The following is a 19,550-nucleotide window of genomic DNA, read 5'->3' as shown; positions in this document are numbered from 1 at the left end:
TACATGGCCACACTGCTTTCGCTCCCTTCCCTGTCCCTGACCTCATAATTTATCATTCCAGCTCTTCTCTTGCCAACACTCTTCTCTTTATTGCCTTCTTATCCTTTTGTCACCTTGTCCTGAAAATTTACAATCTGAATTTTTCTATTCCAATTTAGCTGCTAAGTCTACCTGGAAAAATTAGTAACAAGATGACCCCATGCATGTGTGGTTTCAATAGCACATAAGTCCTTCATATCTCTTGAAATTATTCTACATCCGTAGTCATCCAACATGAAGAAAAGATCACATGCTATCTACCTGAAAGGCAGGCCATGCAAGTTCCCAACCAATCTTATTTTCTTTTGCCACTAGGTGGCAGTAAAGACACCAGCAAATAATGTTTCTAAAGAAGAGGGTTGTAAAAAAACATATCTATATATTTTAAACCCTTAAAATCTGCTTCTAAAACATTTCAAATTAAAAGAAAAAGATATTTTTGTTTTTCACTGTTAATACTAAAACCACTTTATGTTTATACGTATAGTGTTTTACAGTATATAACATGCACCTTTTTATCTTTTCTTAATCATAGATCTAGATTGATGATATGCCTTTGGGTAAAAGAAACAGTTAAAACTTGATACTAGGGTGTTTTACTTCAAGTTAAAATCCCTTGAAAAGACTCTAAAATATAAAATAAAATGTCATGTCTTTATTACGCCTCTGAAAAATTGAAACGTTTATGTTCAGAAAGGCCTTTCAGTGTTCTGAGAAAACATCAGTTCATCAGGTCTAAGGGCTGATTTTGCCCTAAACCAGGGCTCAGCCTGTTGGAGCACATGTCCTGCATCTAGATAAGACACATGCCTAAAATTATACCTGATGGAAGGAGAAACAACTTCCCCTATCACTACTTTATCTCCTATCACAACTTCCATACCTAAGGCTAATCTCCACTAAAACTTAAATTTCTTAAATTGTTTCCCACGTACAGCTTCTTTTTCATTCTTCCCTAATACTGTACCTGCATTCAAGAAGAAAAATCTGAACAAGCCATAGTCCCTGAAGCAGTGGTCCTAAACTGGGTGATAATGTCCTTCAGGGGACATATGGCAATGTCTGGAAACATTTTTAGTTGTCACAATTTAGGGAGTAGGGCAGTTGCTATTGGTATCTATTGGGTTAGGGCCAAGGCAGCTGCTCAAGCATCTCGTAATGTACAAGGCAGTTTGCTGTGAATTCACTTTGAAAGATCTCTAGTCATCTAGCTGACAGTTCTTTCATATTCTCTATGTCCCAACCAACTAGCTTTATTCCTTCTCTTCAGCAATTTCATTAACCAGTGCGGGTCTCAGTTTCCCTATCTACATAGAAGTTTTGCATTGGATGATTTCTAAGGTCTCTTCCAGTTCTGAATTTGACTTCTAAATACATTATAACGTTTTTAACGTTTTGATGTCAGTGATGCATTTACCAGTGAAAACAGAGAGACTCTATAAAATTAGTTGCTATAAAACACTGTTGTTCTTTTTATCCCACTTGATTTCATCCAATAATCATATTAAAAATGCAATGGTCAGAAACATCGCCCTTAATAGTCACAGAACAAAACTTCCCAGTAAGTTTCCATTTTAGTTAAAAAACAGCAAATATATCAGAAAAATATGTAAATTTCAACCTTACTTTTCACCATATTCGAAATTACTTGCACAGGGGCCATATTTGTATTCATAGACAAAACGTGGGATGTAATCAGATGTAATAGCAATTACAAATGCATTCGTGATCACAGCCAATATACCAATTCCTTCAAGAATTCCATACCAGATACCTAGTAGGAGGAAGATTAAAAATAGTGACTAAAAAACAAGCAAACAAACAAACAAAAAACCTCTCTCAATCTTATTTTCAAATTAATATATATTTTTAAAATTTCATAATAAAATTAAAATACTTTATTTTTTTAATCTTTTTATTTTATTTAGAAAATTAAGTTTAACAAGGTGACATTGATAAACTTAGTACATAGGTTTCAGGTAAACATTTTTATAGCATTTGAACTGTTGATTATATTGTATACCCATCACCCAAAGTCATATCATTTTCTGTCACCTGATATTTGTCTCTCTTTACACCCTTCTCCCCACCCCTTCCACCATCCTTCTCCCCCATGTCCCCTTTTCTCTGCACAGCAAAAGAAAGCAAAGCAAAGCAAAACAAAACAAAAATAACTGACAACAAAAGAAAATAGGCAGCCAATTAAATGGGAGATGATATTTGCAAACAACAGCTCTGATAAGGGGTTAATATCCAAAATATATAATATTTTATTTATGTTGGGACCACAGCTCTATTATTTAGTTTCTTGATATAGTATTTTATTATAGATAAAACAGCTATTGAATGCTTTTCCATAGAGGGAAGGTAAAGCCCTATCTTTAAAGATTTATAAACTAAAATATCACTAGGGATTGGATCATGACTGTAAGAATGAGACATGTAGTTGCTTCAAAGCCTAAATAAAACTTGCTGAGGTAATAAAAAAAATTCTTCAAGTTCCACACTATTGGGTAAAGTCTGAAATATACTTTACTATGGGTTTTGTCTTTAGCTTTGTCAAGTACCTTCTTAAAATTAGAAATACAAGAAAGTGAACCTTGTTTGGTAGGAAGACCTGCAAATCATTACTAGGAATTTTTTATTTCTTAAGAGGGCAACCTGGCATCATAGACTCACACACACACGTTTTTGAAATTGTATATAGTACAAACATACTATTGATTATAGTCAAAACTATGTCTCAAACACAATTCAACTTAGATTAAAACATACTTATGTATAAAGAAACAAAAAGCCTTAGAAATAATACTCAAAGTGCTAAAGGTAATTGGGTAGGACAGCGACTTTCCTTTCCCTGCACTCCCCTCTTCTTTGCTTTTCAAAGTCTTTGCAATACAGCTACATTGAGTTTAAAGAAAGACAGGAAAATAAAAAAGATGTTAAAATTTCCCCAGTTGGGAAAAATGTAAAATCAACAAATCAAAATGCATAAAAAATACAGAATTTGAATACTTTAAAATTTAACATTTATTTTTACAAAAGTTATCCTATTTAGTCAAAAGAAAAGAATAAATAGGGAGAAAAATATGTGCTTCACAAAAAACAAAATGTTATTGGTTATTAATATATAAAAATGTCCTATTTTTTTTTTTTTTTGACAGAGACAGAGAGAGGGATAGATAGGGACAGACAGAAAGGAAGGGAGAGAGATGAGAAGCATCAATCATCAGTTTTTCATTGTGACACCTTAGTTGTTCATTGATTGCTTTCTCATATGTGCCTTGACCATGGGGGTACAGGAGACCGAGTGACCCCTTGCTCAAGCTAGTGACCTTGGGCCTAAGCTGGTGAGCTTTGCTCAAACCAGATGAACCCACGCTCAAACTGGCGACCTCAGGGTCTTGAACCAGGGTCTTTTGTGTCCCAGTCCGGCGCTCTATCCACTGTGCCACTGCCTGGTCAGGCAAAAAAATGTTCTAAAATTTTCATAAGGCAAATGATACAAGAGAAAAATAACAAAGAACCCAAATGAGCATTTGTTACAAAAATGAAAATAACCAACATATATGTTAAAAAGTATTCAATTACTAATATTGAGAGCAGTGTTCTTCAAAAATTAAGTTTTTTTTAATCCACTAGATTGTTGAAGCTTCAAAAATCTTATACCATCCAGTGTTATTAAAGATTGAGAAACAAAATTGTTTTAAGTAGTTGCTTGAAGTATGACTTTTAATAATATTTGTGGTAATTAATCTGATACCTTTTAAAATTAAAATATGAATACATTTTACTTTAGTAGTATTATTTTTTATATCTACACTACTGACATATTGCATATACATATATGTGGGTATATGATATATAATACTTATAATGTTGATGACTTTATCTATATTTATAGCTCTATTTATGTATGTTTATTTCTTTTTATTGTTTGGTAATTAAGTATATAACTATAAAATTTATAAGTCATTCATATTATGAATATTACTACTTTATTTAAATGAATTACACTAATATGTTTTGAGCTGGAGTATGCTCATGAAATAAAAGCAGAATCCTATACATGTTCATGAATACTTTTTGTATAGTTGTATGAGTAAGAAACACATTGAGAAAGAATATGTCAAATTAATGTCATTGCTTCCCTGAAGTAGATGGAAAATGTAAAAGGGGGAGATGTTTATTAATTTTTTTGTACATTTCTGTCTTCTGATTTGAGCAAAATAATCTAGCAAAAAAAATAGTAGTCTATATAGTGGAAAGTAAACACTAAAGTTAAAACTGAAGTTTTATTTTTTACTTACTGATTTATTTTTTAGAATTTCTTTAATGTGCTTACATTTTTTACTAATGAAATCATGAATATTTTCAAATTCAATGACAGCAAATTAAAATAATAAATTTTCATTGTTTTAATAAATGGAAAATCAAGTTGAATGGTGTTAAATCTCTACAGATTAGTATATTTTAAATACTTTGGTGGTTGTTGAATATATAAATGAGTAATATGTGTACAACTGAAAAAAAATCCTTGTAATATTAGCCAAAAACATTCAAAAGATAAAAGAAAATGTGTAGATTTGCTTTTCCATATAATTAGAATTTTTATTATAAAACTGCAGTTTATTAAAACAGTATTCCAATAATAAATAGTTGATTCAATGAGACAAACAGGGATTCTGGTAATACACCTATATTTATATAGAATTTGATATAAACAATAGAGATGATTAGGTTTAAAAGAGATGGGTTATTTGGCCCTGGCCAGTTGGCTCAGTGGTAGAGCGTCAGCCTGGTGTGCAGGAATCCTGGGTTTGGTTCCTGGCCAGGGCACACAGGAGAAGCACCCATCTGCTTCTCCATCCCTCCCCCTCTCCTTTCTCTCTGTCTCTCTCTTCCCCTCCTGCAGCCAAGGCTCCATTGGAGCAAAGTTGGCCCAGGCACTGAGGATGGCTCCATGGCCTCTGCCTCAGGTGCTAGAATGGCCCTGGTTGCAACAGAGCTACCCCCCAGATGGGCAGAGCATTGCCCTTGGTGGGCATGCCAAGTGGATCCCGTCGGGCGCATGTGGGAGTCTGTCTGACTGCCTCCCTGTTTCCAACTTCAGAAAAATACAAAAAAAAAAAAAAAAAGAGATGGGTTATTTAATAGTTTTTGAAAAACTGGATGTTTACTAGAAAAGAAAAGCTGGACCTCAATTTTAACCCCTTTATTAACAGCAAATTCCAGATAGATCAACACTTTAAATAAAAGTAAAATTCCAACAAAAAAGGCAAATAATACAGCTAAAACAAACAACATTTAAAACAATACTTGAAAATCTTGTGTTCTAAAGAAACTTTTAAAGAATGCCATAAGTAATAACAACTATAAGAGAGATTTATCAATTTAATTATACATATATACTTTAAACCTTATTCTTGATAGAGAAAAAAATTGAAAACCAGCATTTGAAAGTAAGTGTTCATAGCATCTATATTAAAAGTTAATATTTTTAATATGAGATAAAGATTGCCAAATCAGATATAATGGCTAAAAGTAATAAATACATTTAGTAAAGAAGAAATACAAATATATTTAATCTCATAATCATAATAATGCAAATAAATGTGATATTTTTTCTTCTTTGGATTGTTGAAGATGAAACGACAAAATACTTGTTCCATCTAGAGTTGTTGAGGAAATGGAGAAATGGGCTCTCATTCACTTATGGTGGCAATATAAATTGGCACAATATTTCTAGAGAAAATGTTAACAAATTATCAATAATTTTAATATACATGCTTTTTGACACAGTTCTATTCTTGCCATTTATTTTTAAGAAAAAATCAGACAAGGTATGCATGAAGATGTTCACCTCAGTGTTATTTATGATAGCAAGAACTGAAGCAATCTGAACATCTCTAAACAAGACTGACTTTTTAAAAATGTTATACAACATCTAATAGAAATCTGTGTCAAGCATAAAGAATGAGGCAGAGCTATAGTTATTGATATGGAAAGATAGATATGAGCTATCTTGTAGTTACAACCAAGTTTATAAAATAGCACATTTAGTATGAACCTACTCTCAACTAAGTTAGTCTCCCTTTCTTTTTTATTAACTAAAAACTTCTCAGTTTATTTATTTATTTGTTTGTTTTCTTTTTATGGCTGGAAGGGAATAAGAGAAACCACATGGTGTTAAATAAGATCTAAATGGCCTTAGCAATGCCAAAGTTATCTAATTCCAGAGTCTTACCTATGTCAGTTGCTCGAGCTGGCAGAGGCCTCCGCCACTGGGTGACAAATTTGTATGCATCCAGCCTAATTTCAATGATGTTGTTTAACAAAGCCAAAAGAGGGGCCAGAGGAAAAGCCGCAACAAATATGGTGGTAAAACCAAACTGCAAAACTGTTAAGGGAGAACATTAGAAAATCAGTAGTACAAAGGATATCATTCATTGAATGTCTTCATTGTGCAGTATGAAATGATTTATAGAAAGTGCTCTTAATCTTTCAACATCCCTACAAAAGTAATATATGTTTATTCCACTTCAGAGTTGAGAAAACTATAGTTCTAATATGTTCAACAAACTTACAAAGGGGTAGAAAGCAAAAAAATGCTAAAACTTGCTTTCAAACTCAGATCTTGACAGGCTGAAAATCCATGTTCTTTCTACTTTGATACCATGCAGCATGAGCAAGGAGTAGAGACAGGAGGAAAAATTAAAGAGGAGGCCTGGAAAAATGCTTAGCTTTGGAAGGAACCTGAGACCTAATCTTGTTCTCTCTTTTTATAAATGAGAAAACTGAAGGCCAGAGAAAAAGCAAATGTCAAGTTGACACACAGTACCAATGAGAATGGATTTTTTTTTTAGGTGAGAGCAGGGGCGATAGTGAGGCAGACTTCCACAAACACCCCAACCAGGATCCACCTGGCAACCCTATCTGGGGTTGATGCTCTAAGTACCAAGCTATTTTTAACACCTGAGGTTGACACGCTTGGACCAACCTAGCTAGCCTCAGCTCCTGGGGCCACGCTCGAAACAACTGAACCACTGGCTGCGGGAAGGGAGGAAGGAGAGAAGAGGGGAGGGAAGAAGGAGAAGCAGATGGTTGCTTCTCCTATGTGCCCTGACTAGGGATTGAAACTGGGATGTCCACATGCCAGGCCAATGCTCTACCCACTGGGCAACAAGCCAGGGCCAGAAATCTCTTTTTCTTAATATAAGTAAGTATGCTTTTCCCAGAAACCAAAATTCAGACTTGATCTGCGTAAAGGTTTACTGTGAAAAATAATTATTATTTTATTCGGGTGGTATAGAACATTTCTTAACATAGGAATGGGTTTTGCTTAATTTTGTTCCTTTAAAATATTGCTAAAAAGCTAGGTGATTTACTATGAGAAAAACCTTCATTTTGGTCAACTGTTATAGCTGACAAATATTATGGGACAAAATGTGATACACTTCCAAGGGTACTGCTTTAATAGTTTCTCTAGTAGTGTTGAGCTAAAAGTGCAGATGTATTATATAGAATGCTTGGGTTAGAAAGGAGAGAGATGGTTTTCTCTCTTAAACAAAGGGCCTCTGTGAAACAGAACATAGTATCAAGAAGGCCAGATAGCTCTGTAGAAGGTTCTCTTCTTACCCATTTCTAAGTATTCATCCATCAGTCCGTGAATATTCATGGGCTGCAGATTCCAATCATTTTCCCACTGAGGTATAGAAGCATCTTGTACTCCCCGCCTGATTTTATGTCGTGACCACCAGTTCTGGATCAATCTACACCACAAAGTAGACAAAGGGCTTTTGAGCTCTTATTTAAGTATTTGGCGAGCAATTTATAGTGTATTAACATCAAGTCCCCTGGGACTACACTAAGCATTCCTGGGAACTGAAGATAATTTGTATGGTCTCATCTTTCACATTTAGCATGGGAGAATAGGCCTCAGCCTTCTAGAACTCTCCTAGGCTCTATAAACATCTACATATTTAGTGCGAAACTGATCCTCTCATATACTTAGATGCTTCCTGATACTGATCAAACATCTATTTCTATGATTGTTTGCCACAGGCCATCTATATAAGTACTCCTATGTTGCCTGTTGTGATTGCATCTGAGCCCTTCAATTCTCATAACCTCAAATCTTCAGGCATTTTAAAATGATATTCCTCAAACCCTATGTTTCAAAAAGGTAAGTCAAGAATAAGAAGGAACATGAATAATAGACTAGGCTTCCCAATCCTCCATCGCCTATTCTCTCTTCATTTGGAAGAGATTCACTTTAATCTGTTACGAATATTAAAGATCTGTATAAAAATTTCTTCACAAAAAGGTTCTGTAATTTACTGAAGGTTAATGAGCATTGGGTCATCTCATTTAATCTTCACAAATTCCTTATTTTACAAATAAAAATAATGTTTCAGTGAAGTCAAGTAAATTATAATATAAGCATCGTTAGCAAGGGGCAGAGAATGAATTTGAACAACATCTTGGTAATTTCATAGTCCATGCTTTAAGACTACTTATATAACATAACACAATACTTTATGGGAAATTTCAGAGTTAATATCACCTCTCTAGCCTCAAGTTCTCTGCTGAGAAATGTCCTGATACCAATTGTGGGCCGGTAGGGAGAAAGAATCATGGTATAATTTGAAGACTAATCCTAAACTATTTATAGCATCAATCAACTAGTTCTTCCCTCATGGTCAGGAAACTTCTCAGAATAGAGATATTTTTCATCTTGATTAGGCCACAAAGTTTCCTTACCAAGTTTTTTTAAGTACACTGTATTTTGTTGTATTCTGAACAACAGTCTATTTAATAGATGTAAAAGTGGGCATTCTGTGTCCTTCCATGCCAGCAGTTCACAAGTAAAACTTATCTACAGGGACCACAGACTGGTATGGATTTGATGTTATCACAATCAATCTTTTTTTCTTTTCCTTTATAATGTGTATATGTAACAAAGTACAATTCTCCTCTATTCATGAATTTATCTTTGTTTTGTTCTTTTTTTGGCTGGGGGGAGCTGTGTGTGGAAATGAAGTCTCTATTAAGCAACAGCACTTTGGTATTTTGATTGCCAAAATAAATCAGGAAGTTATTTTTATTCTCAAGATCCTGTACTATCAACAATGTTTTCAGAACAGCAAGTGTCTTAATTTGTTGAACAGAGTACCAGTTCCTCTGCATCTATTATTTCCTTTAGTCCTTACAGCTGTTCTGGAGGTAGATGTAGCTGCTGATCCCCTTGTAGAAATGTAAAGACTGAGTCTCAGAAAGTTTTACTAACATATACATGGTCACACATTTAGCAGAGAGAGAACTGAAGCCTCATCTGATTGTCAAGCCCAAATTCTTAAGAACTGTTCACAATACCTCTCTCTGTCTTCTCCGTAACTATATATAACACGATTTAAAAAATAAAGTGCTCACGGGTATCCCAGTTCCATGAAGTTGTTCCATATCTGCTTCAGAAACATGATCACTCCCATCTGGAGGCAGAGGTCGATCAAACAGCCACTAGGATGACACTGAAACAGAACAAGAACAGTAATGATCTCGCTGTTCTCAGTTGGCCTGAACATCCCCACCTACAAATTGTAAAGCAGATTCTAAACTCGGGTCACACTAACTCAATGCATACAGAAAATACAAACAAGAAAGCAGTAGCATGGATGAGGACACTTGACTGAGGAGTTTTCTAGATCTCTATTGATATTATAATCAAAATGACAACAGCAGTAACAACTAATCTAACTTTAATGAGCACTTTACTATTTGCCCAGCTCTGTGCTGGCAGGATCGCCTTTAATGAATGTTCTGGAGTACTATACATCTATTAACAGTCAGAAGATAGACAAATATTTAATTCTGGGGCAAAATGTTTATGACAGATTCTTTTAAAATTACCTTTCTATATCAGAAAAAGTTTTACTTTATAAAAAATTTGCATAGATTATGCAGAGAGTTCCCATACACCCCTCACCCAATTCCCTCCATTGCCCCTAACATTATCAAGTATGTTCATCAAAACCAAGAAACCAGCATTAGTACTGCTATTAACTAAACTCTTAGGCTCTATTTACATTTCATTTTTTCAATTTATATTCTCACGGCTCAGGATATTTCAATGCATTTATTTGTCTTGTTTCTGCAGCCTCCTTTGATCTAGATAGCTTTTGAGTTTCTCATATCCTTGATAGTTTTAAGGACCGTTGGACAAGTATCCTGTGAAAAAATACCCCAATCTGAGTTTTTCTAATGTTTTCACATGTTAGACTGGTGGTATGTGTTTTGGAAATGGAGGCACATCACAAAAGTCAAGTGTCATTTTTCATCACATCCTATCAGGGGCCACATGATGTTCATATGGCATCGCTAGTGATGAACACTTCATCACTTGGTTGGTGTAGTGTTTTCCAGATGTTGCTACTGTCAAGCTACTCGGTTTTCCCTTTCCCTAGTCCTCTGTTTAGAAGTTACTAAGTCTAGCCCACTCTCAAGATGTGGGCAGATGTTAAACTCTATCTCCTAGTGAGGGAATATCTACATATATTATAATGTATTTCTTAAGTGATAAAAGCATGTCACAAAATAGTTTGCTGGTACGATCCAAATTTTGCCTCTATATGATCCTTTGTGATTTCAGATGTTCGATTAAAGTTAGCATTAGATGAGACCAGGTGTGTTCGGGGTGGTATGGCCATAAGAAAATAGAAGTAGACTCATAGATACAGAGAACAGACAGACAGCTGTCAGGGAAGAGAGGGGTTGTGGGGCTCAGCGAGAAAAGGTGAAGGGATTAAGCAAAAACAAAAGAAAACTCACAGACACAGACAACGGTATGGTGATTACCAGAGGAAAGGGATGTGGGGGCAGACAGAAGAAGGTAAAGGGGCAATGAATGGTAACAAAGGAGATTTGACTTTGGGTGGTGAGGATACAACACAGTATTCAGGCAATGTATTACAGAATTGTAATCTTGAAGCTTATATCATTTCATTAATTAATGTTATGTCAATAATTCAATAATTTAAAAAAATCTACTTCTTAAAAAAGTTAGTATTGGAAATCCACACAAACAAAAATGTGATTGCAATGAAAACTGCAATCATGTGTTTTGCTTGAAAACTATGCACTATAGAAGACATTAGGGTACAAAAACGTGGGTCTGTTTCTTTGGAAATGGGTTCATGTCCTCTTCATAAAGATGATAGATTCTACACCTTTGATCCAGTTTCTACTTCTATCAAATAGGTACCAGTGGGACTTCAAAGAGAACAAATAATTAGGGCACAAAGCCTGATTTTCCAGTTTCAGCCCAGTAATTTAAAACTCCTTAATCTGAGCCAGCAAGAGGTTTGCAGGTTGTAATTTTATGGTGTAGGCAAGTCTCAGTTCTCCCATCCAAGCATTACCCTCCTTTCTAGGATGAATTTAGGACCCCTGAACTCTGCCACATATATACGATAAACGAGTCGCTCGAATGTCTGAGGCAGAATAATTACATACTAAGCTATAGAAGCAGATAAATCACAGCTGCAAGCTGAAACTCTTCATTTTTGCAGTTTCAAAGAGGCAAATTAACTTGTCCAAGGTCACATTCAATGTTGTATGTTGGCGTGGGAATAAAAGCCTTGGTCTCCTGAACCCTAACCCACTGCTTTTTTTACTTAATGCTAAAAATGAATTCTATTTACCAAGTGTGCTTGTTGTCTTGAAGGTCTGCTTTAGCAAAGCATATTATTATATGGGAAGGGAAAAAGAGGACTGTTATAGAACTGTGTGACTGAATCACTCTCCACAATGGTAAGCCACAGTGAGACGGCTGGTGATAGACCATTTATAATTTTGTAGAAAGTGAGCCTTGATGACTTGTGATTTATAGAGCAGAGAAAGGGATCCAGCAGTTTTGTTGGGTCTGTTTCCTTTATATTATATGATGATTCCCTTGAGTTAAATCTAGTCCTCCATGCTCCAAAATTCATTTAGCAAAAAGGGCCTATACTTGGAATGAGAAAAAGGGCATGAATGAATATGCAGGAGACCCAGGCATTCGTTCCCATTGCACCACTCAAAATCCTTTAACCATGGACAAGCCAAAGCTGGGCGCCTCCACCAATTTTTCTCATTTGCTGCTTATGAAAACCTGGTGAGATGGGTGCCGGCATCTCCACTGTGTAGATAATGAAGCTAAGTAGCAGACAGGACTCTCAGACTCCAAGACCCTTGTTCCTTTCACTTCACCCACGTTAGTATGTTTATTCTGAATCCAATTTATGAGTGTGGGCCAGCAGTCATTCAGCAATCTCTCATGAATATCAGTTTCCAGTATATTCTCCATTGGGCCTGTATGCTATCCCAATGGTGGCCGGGAAGCACAGTGTTCAGAGCACAGAGCTTGAAGCTCGGCTGCCTGAATCAAACTGGTATCAAATTGATGACTTCATCAATTTATAGGTATGTTTCTGTAATAGGAGGCAAATTATATGACTTCTCTAAGCTTCTGGTTCTCAAATCTGTAAAATTGGTGTAATAGAATGTTTATGAGAATTAAATGCATTAATATATATAGAACACAAAAACAATCATTAGAATATGCTGGGATATAGTAAGTCCTCATTAAAAATGAGCTACTATTAGCATTTATGTTGGTTTACACAATATATTGTATGAGATGTCATATGGCATAAGATAAAGGAAGTCCACTATAGCCATTCTTAAATATTCTAAATTGAAATTCAGGACTTTTTCTTTGTCTTTATAATAATTTACCATTATTTGTATAAAAGATTTTCATTTCATGATGTAGTTTAATCCACCTATCACCAATACTACTGAAAAAGCCATTCATATCACAATTTATAAAAGAAAAAACTAAGACTTAGAGATATTTAAGATCATGCATTTGGATGAGATAGAATTAGAACACAGACAAACTGGAAAGACAAAATACTTGTTACATATCATGGTTACATTCTTTTCTTAAAGACTATCAATAACATCAAAGAAAGGGATTTCATTTGCATGCCCCATATTACCCAGCAGAGGCCTAGAACAGAGTATGTGTCAATAAATGCTCATTGTATGATTGAATTCAGAGGGTCAATTCTTATCTTCCCTATGTATATACCTTTATATCTACTCTTCTAGGATTTTTAGGGTCTATCACAAAGCCACATGTTTAATTTCACTGATTTTTATTTAAATCAAATAAACCTTTGTTAAAAATATAGATATGGCATATATATATTTTGGAAAATGTCTAAGATGGTTATAAAACATTTCTCCTGCCACCAGTATTATAATTATTTGCTTAAGACTTTCAAAGAATAATCATGACTTCCAATGACTTTACAAAAATATCCAATTAAACAAAATTATTGGTGGCATCAACTTACAGATCCACCTTCCAGTAACCATTGTGTTCCCTACACTACCCTTGATAAGTCCAGTTGGAAACTCCAGGGAAAAAGTAAGCATTGGTTCCCAAATTGGGTAGATGAAAAGCCGTTTAGCAAATTCAGTCATTCTGGGCTATGGAAGAATATTGTAAGTTTGGGGACTTCCAAAGAACCAGGTGTTTTGAATGGCTTTAATCCATCTTTGGCCAATAGAATAATATCTGGGTAGCTGTGGAGACAGTGCATTTATAAATATCAACTACAATTGATAGGGTATCTGCCACAGGGCAAGGGTTGTGCCAATTGTATTATGCAAATTATTTCTTATCTATGAATAGCTTTGCAACCTAAGTATTACACTTTACAGATGAAGAGAAACATACTCAAAGAGGTTAAATTAAGGGCAAAGAATTAATAAGAAACAAGGTTAGCACATGAGCCCAGTTTTCTGTAATATAAAGTGTATGTTCTTATAGAGTTTTAGGCTTTCTTTTTTTTTTATTCAGTGAGAGGAAGAGAGGCAGAGAGAGACAGACTCCCTCATGTACTCCAACTGGGATCCACCCAGTAAGCCCACTAGGGGGTGATGCTCCGCCCATCTAGGGCATTGCTCCATTGCTTGGCAACAGAGTTCTTCTTAACACTTGAGGCAAAGGCCATGGAGCCATTCTAGGCATCTGGGACCAACTCTCTGCAATTGAGCCATGGCTGCAGGAGGAGAAGAGAGAGAAGCAAGAGGGGGAGCAGTGGAGAAGCAGATGGGCGCTTCTCCTGTGTGCCCTGACTGGGAATCGAACCTATGATATGCACACACTAACCAGGGCTAGGCTTTCTTAATGTAATCACTCTTCAGCATGCCCGGAAATCTCTATACCTTTCTTCTCTCTCTCCCTCCTCTTGCCCTTTTCTTCCCACAGTCATTGGCCCACATCCATGCACAACCCCACGCCCTCCTTTACAAAGTACTTACTTCCTCCAGTCTCCACCGGTTAAAAAGTTTATTGTAATTTCCTGGGTGGCCTACAAATCTGTAAAAAGCCATTTTAATTCATTAGCATTTATGTGAGCTGGGATAAGAACATTTAATGCATCACAAGGGCATGTGTGGGTGGACATAAATGTTCATTGGGCCAACCTGTTCCTCAGTGGTTGACTTACGCCATGCTTACACATCAAAGTACCTGACATTAAAAGGAAACAGTGATATGTGAAATCAAAACCAATGGGTTGAGAAAGTAAAGACAAACCAACTGAATGGATTTTTCCACTTTCACCTGTAGAGTTTTAATGTCTGGTTGATCAATTTAAAGAATACTAACATAATGTGCTAAACAATTTAATTTAAAATATTTCTAGCTTCAGTATATTTCCATGACACTGGCTGGAATGTTCATCATCTGGCAAACCGAAAGCAGTAGTTTAATATACTTTGTTTCCATATTTTGCAGATAAGATAGAAAAACAATGTTAACATGATAAATAGAAGAAGTTTCCACACTAAGGCACTATAACCTACAATTATACAAAAATCTTTTTCTTATTTAACAAAACCATTATTAAGCACTGGACATTTATAATTCAAACCATGTACGACAGATAAGTTTTTTTGGGTTTTTTTTATGCCAAATTTAACTGGTGGTGGCAGCTGGAAGTACTATACTGAAATCTTTTGATTGAAAACATGTGAAAACTGATTAGCCCAGTTTTTCAAGGCTGGGGATAAGAAAGTGTCACTTTTAATAACAAATTGGAAATGGAGCCACTGACAATCTCTTTCACTCTATAAAGATAATGTATATAAAGCTGACTTACCTTCCCAAAAAGAAAGCGATGTAGAAGATAGAACTGTTTAAATTGACAAACTGGAAGAGGAACATCTTCAGGGCAAAACTGTTTTCCCATTCAGATTCAGTTCGAGGATATTCTGAGAGAAACATAGGGTGTGTTTACACAGATGAAGTGAATGACAGGAAATGTGGATACGGAATCAGAAGCCTTATGTTTAAGTTCTGGTTCAGTCATTTGCAAATTCCATGAGGCTTGCTCAGTGTCTAGTGTTTGCTCTGTAAAACGTGAATGATCATATCTGCTGTTCCGAGATGATGGAGGGATTCAGTGGCATAATCTGCAGACCTTCCCCACAGCTATAAAAATATTCGTTATTAGTAAATATTTTCAGGATCCTCTCTGTTTTTGTCACAGAGAAGTAAACATAAATATTAAATCAGTCTTTCACCCCATCTAGCCATGCTCAATATAGGGACCGAAATTGTCCACAGAGTTCTCTGAAGGATGAATGTTTTGTGCGTAGACTTAAGTGAGATGGGAAAGAGCAAAGGGGGCCACATCAATCAGAAGAGCTGAGTTCTGATCTCAGTTTGACCCTCACACGCTGATAATCTCAGCAAGTCCCTTCACATTTGTTTATCATCTAAGAAATGAGGATTTTAGAAGAGATCATTTCAACAACCCTGTCAACTCTCTCATGACTCTTAAAACAAAACAAAACAAAACATGATGAGAGGGCCTGGATCAAAATGGCAGTAGGAACTGCAGTCTCTGCTCCTATCCAGTATCCAAATAAATGACAGAAAATATATCTATACATCTAACAAATTGTAATATAATTGAAAAATTAAAGAGGCAGAAAATTAGATGGGATCTAATTTAAGAAAAAAGTTAGGTCAAAATATAGGCAGAAGCCCATCATAGAATGGAGAAGGAATAGGTCCTAAGGAACTTCAAGCCCCAAAGTGTTGGGTTCCAGAAATAGAGGGTCTGTGGGGCATTCACAGAGTAACCAATTGGCGGGCACAGTGAAAGCACTCAGGAAAGCTGGCATGTCTGCACAGGAGTACTTCGGTACTCCTAGTACTTAGCACAAATTACTGTTCTGTATCCTTCTGGTAATTATGGCACCCCAAATCACACTCTTAGATTTACTGCCATCCTGGGTATAAAGTACTTTAAAAGAAAATGAATATAAATAATAAGAGCTAGAAGAATGTTTTGAAAGACAACTTAGTTCAAGTGCTTCATTACCCAGCTGAAGACATTTTAGCTAAGATCAATGACACATTATTCCCATTCATTGAACACTTGTCATTTGTCAGGCAGCCAAGCTGCAACATGATGAAATAGAAACTGTTATCATTTTCCCATTGAGGAAGCTGAGCCTCCAAAAGAGAAAGGGAAGGAAGGGAAGGAGAGGAGGGGGAGGAAGAGGAGAAACAATGGGGAGAGAAGAAAACTTGCTCATGGTCACATAATATCCAAGTGATACAATAATTTAGCTCCAGAACATTAACTAGGGCCCATTTGTCCCCCTAGACAATGTTTCTTCTATTATCATGTGTCCTTGTAACTACCTTATAGAAGTAACATATTACAGTGGAGTGCTATAGTTACTCCACTAAAGTTAAGTGGGGTCTGTCATATCTGCATTTAAACTTTACTTATTATCTTCTTTTCTTATACATAAAATAAGGATCTTTGTCACAGAACTGTAATTACAATAAAACAAAATGATAAATGAAAAGTGTTTAGTACAGTGCCTAGGATTTGGTGAGTTCTCAAACAGTATAAGATTACTGCTCAAATAGCTCTGTATTAAAATTCTGTCTCCCAAATTGGGGGATCAAAAAGAAATTGGAATATTAAAAATACATTTTATGACATACAAGTTCTCAAAAATTTTGATTTCCAGGTAGCAAGACAAGGAATTAAGCCAAGACAGATGGCAACATAGGATCCCAAAAGTAGTATCCAACTGAGAACTAAGGGCAAAGGAATTCCCAGAGCGCAGGTGAAAGAAGTGGAGTCTAACATCCAATGCCAAATCATTTTTTATTGACAATTATATAATTGAAGTCGATATTAAAAATACTAAAGTACATAAAGCAAGTACACACTGATGGACCCATATACAGTATTTTCTTATTAAAAAGTAAAGTAAGAAAAATGGACTTACCTAAATTAGTGAGAAGGTAAGCAATTTTTTCATAAGCCTGTAATGAGACAACAATAGTTATTATTGCTTTCTTTAGAAAGGTCTGTTATTTATATATTCAAAAAACATCTGAAGTGTATTCTACAAAGTGGCTACATTTTTAATTAAGTTGGAGCATATTTTTACACTTACTAGTAGTGCTTTACATATCCACACAATGCCTGTAATATAAAAGTGTTATAAATATGTGTATATATACAGTCACATTTGATTTCTGTAATAACAAAGTGTTTTGATCATTTTTATTTCCATTTTATAAATAAAGGAAATGAGACAGAAAAATCCTAAAGTCATTTAACTAGTTAATGGCTGACCTGGGATTTGATTATCAAATTATATACTCTTTTGTTTACTACAGTGGAGTGTTAAGTGGAAGCTTGACTTCTTTACTATTGATAAAACATTTTTCCTAACTATGATGAAGACAGTATGCAAATTTGCATTCCTAAAAAATAAAAATGGTTTGGTGGTTATTTGATATAAGATTCATAAGTCAAATCTGTTGAATGTATAAACAAGCAAGACACATGCACAACAGGAATTTTTCATTTCCTGCTACATTCTCTCTTTACCAACATGCTCTGTCCATCACTCATGCAGACTCAAAGAAAAAATATATATTTTATAATATTTTAAGTAAATGTAGTTGGGAAAATATGTTTGCTACAGACAGAAGAGTGATGTGTGTTTGTAGGTATATGTGCGTGTATGTAAATGTTACTATATAATTCTGTGATTCTAAAATTTACTCTTTAGATTTCAATAACCCTGCTTGTTGGCATGAAAAATTAAAAGGTAGATATCTGGACACTTTAAAAATTGTTCCCCTTCCCGGTCTGTTCTTTCAATAGCACTATTGTGATTATTCTTCTTAGCCATGATTCAAACTTACCTATTCCTAAAATCTAAATTGTTATGTTGAGACAGAAAGATTACACGGAGTATAATAATCTCATTCTATCTCTAGTGCAGATTTTTTTACTATACACACAAGTGAATTTTAGGACAAGATTAGCCTGAATTCATAAACACCAAAGTTATCCAGATTATAAAATATTCTTTTCCCTGCCTCATTTATCAAATCAGATGATTATAGAACGGTGTCCAAAAAATAAAAGATAGAGTCGTCAATCAATAAATGGTACTTAAGTGGTACTATGCCCCCAGCACTGGATTGAGTGCCCTCCCTGAGACTGAACTAGAATTTAATTTAAATATCTGCCATTCAGAGTATTTGGTTGGTGTCAAACAGTGTTTGATTTATATATACTATTATTTAAATTAGTCCTCACAACAATTTCATCAAATAGGCATAATCATCCCCACTTTACAGAAGAGGAAACTGAGGTTTAGAATGTCAGATACCTTGCCTGCAATAACACTACTAAGTAACAAAGTCAGGATTTGCTGAACAGTTCTTTTGTACTTCTATGCTATGCTATGCCTTGCCACATAAACCATTTCAGATTTTTATCTTAATACTTTGCACACAGAATCTGTCTGCAAGCCTGGGAAGACGATGTCTGCAGCTGATGCCCCAGGAGATCACAATAATGTTTGGAAGAATGTTATAAATCACAAAAGAGGCTCATCCACCTCTGGAAATATTGCTCTTGGGAAGCTTTCTGGGCCACTTTGGAACCTGCATCATCCGAGATCCAGATGCTAGCTGACTGGCGCCAACATGGTGATGAGCTACAAAATCTGTCCATGCAGAGCGACCTGTCAACTCCAAAACCACCAAGTACAGGAAGAGCCATAAATTAAATGCATCCAACTGTATAATGTGTATGGCGGCAATCACTTTGACAGGGCAGGAGTGTGTGTGTGTGTGTGTGTGTGTGCGCGCGCGCGTGCGTGTGCGTGCGTGTGCACACATGTGTGCGTGTGTGTGTGTATGTGTGTGTATGTAGGGAAATGGATATGTATTTGGGGAAGGAAGAATAAAAAGGTTCAGGGTTAACAGTCCTGGCCACAACATTTATATATGTAGAGAGAATACTTTTATGGAGCTTAAATTCCAGCGGGCAGAGCCAAAACACAAGCACATATGTCATTGGTCTGAGATGAAGAGTACAGTGAAAAAATACAGAGATGTG

General features: G+C 35.5%; 1 protein-coding gene across 1 annotated transcript in view; it reads right to left on the bottom strand.

Annotated features, from left to right (window-relative positions):
• ANO3 (anoctamin 3) overlaps window positions 1-19,550 on the bottom strand; it is a 251,800-nt gene that overhangs the window by 8,693 nt on the left and 223,557 nt on the right. The window contains exons 18-24 of the mRNA XM_066251152.1: window positions 17,413-17,449; window positions 15,255-15,366; window positions 14,413-14,470; window positions 9,472-9,569; window positions 7,678-7,811; window positions 6,287-6,439; window positions 1,666-1,813 (exon numbers count right to left, since the gene is read on the bottom strand). Coding sequence (XP_066107249.1) covers window positions 1,666-1,813; window positions 6,287-6,439; window positions 7,678-7,811; window positions 9,472-9,569; window positions 14,413-14,470; window positions 15,255-15,366; window positions 17,413-17,449 — 740 coding nt within the window. The remainder of the gene's footprint in view (window positions 1-1,665; window positions 1,814-6,286; window positions 6,440-7,677; window positions 7,812-9,471; window positions 9,570-14,412; window positions 14,471-15,254; window positions 15,367-17,412; window positions 17,450-19,550) is intronic.

This window comes from Saccopteryx bilineata, chromosome 1 (assembly GCF_036850765.1).
Source record: "Saccopteryx bilineata isolate mSacBil1 chromosome 1, mSacBil1_pri_phased_curated, whole genome shotgun sequence".
Classification (NCBI taxonomy): Eukaryota; Metazoa; Chordata; class Mammalia; order Chiroptera; family Emballonuridae; genus Saccopteryx; species Saccopteryx bilineata.
Note: the sequence above shows the minus strand (reverse complement) of the source record. Positions and strands in the feature narration are given on the sequence as shown.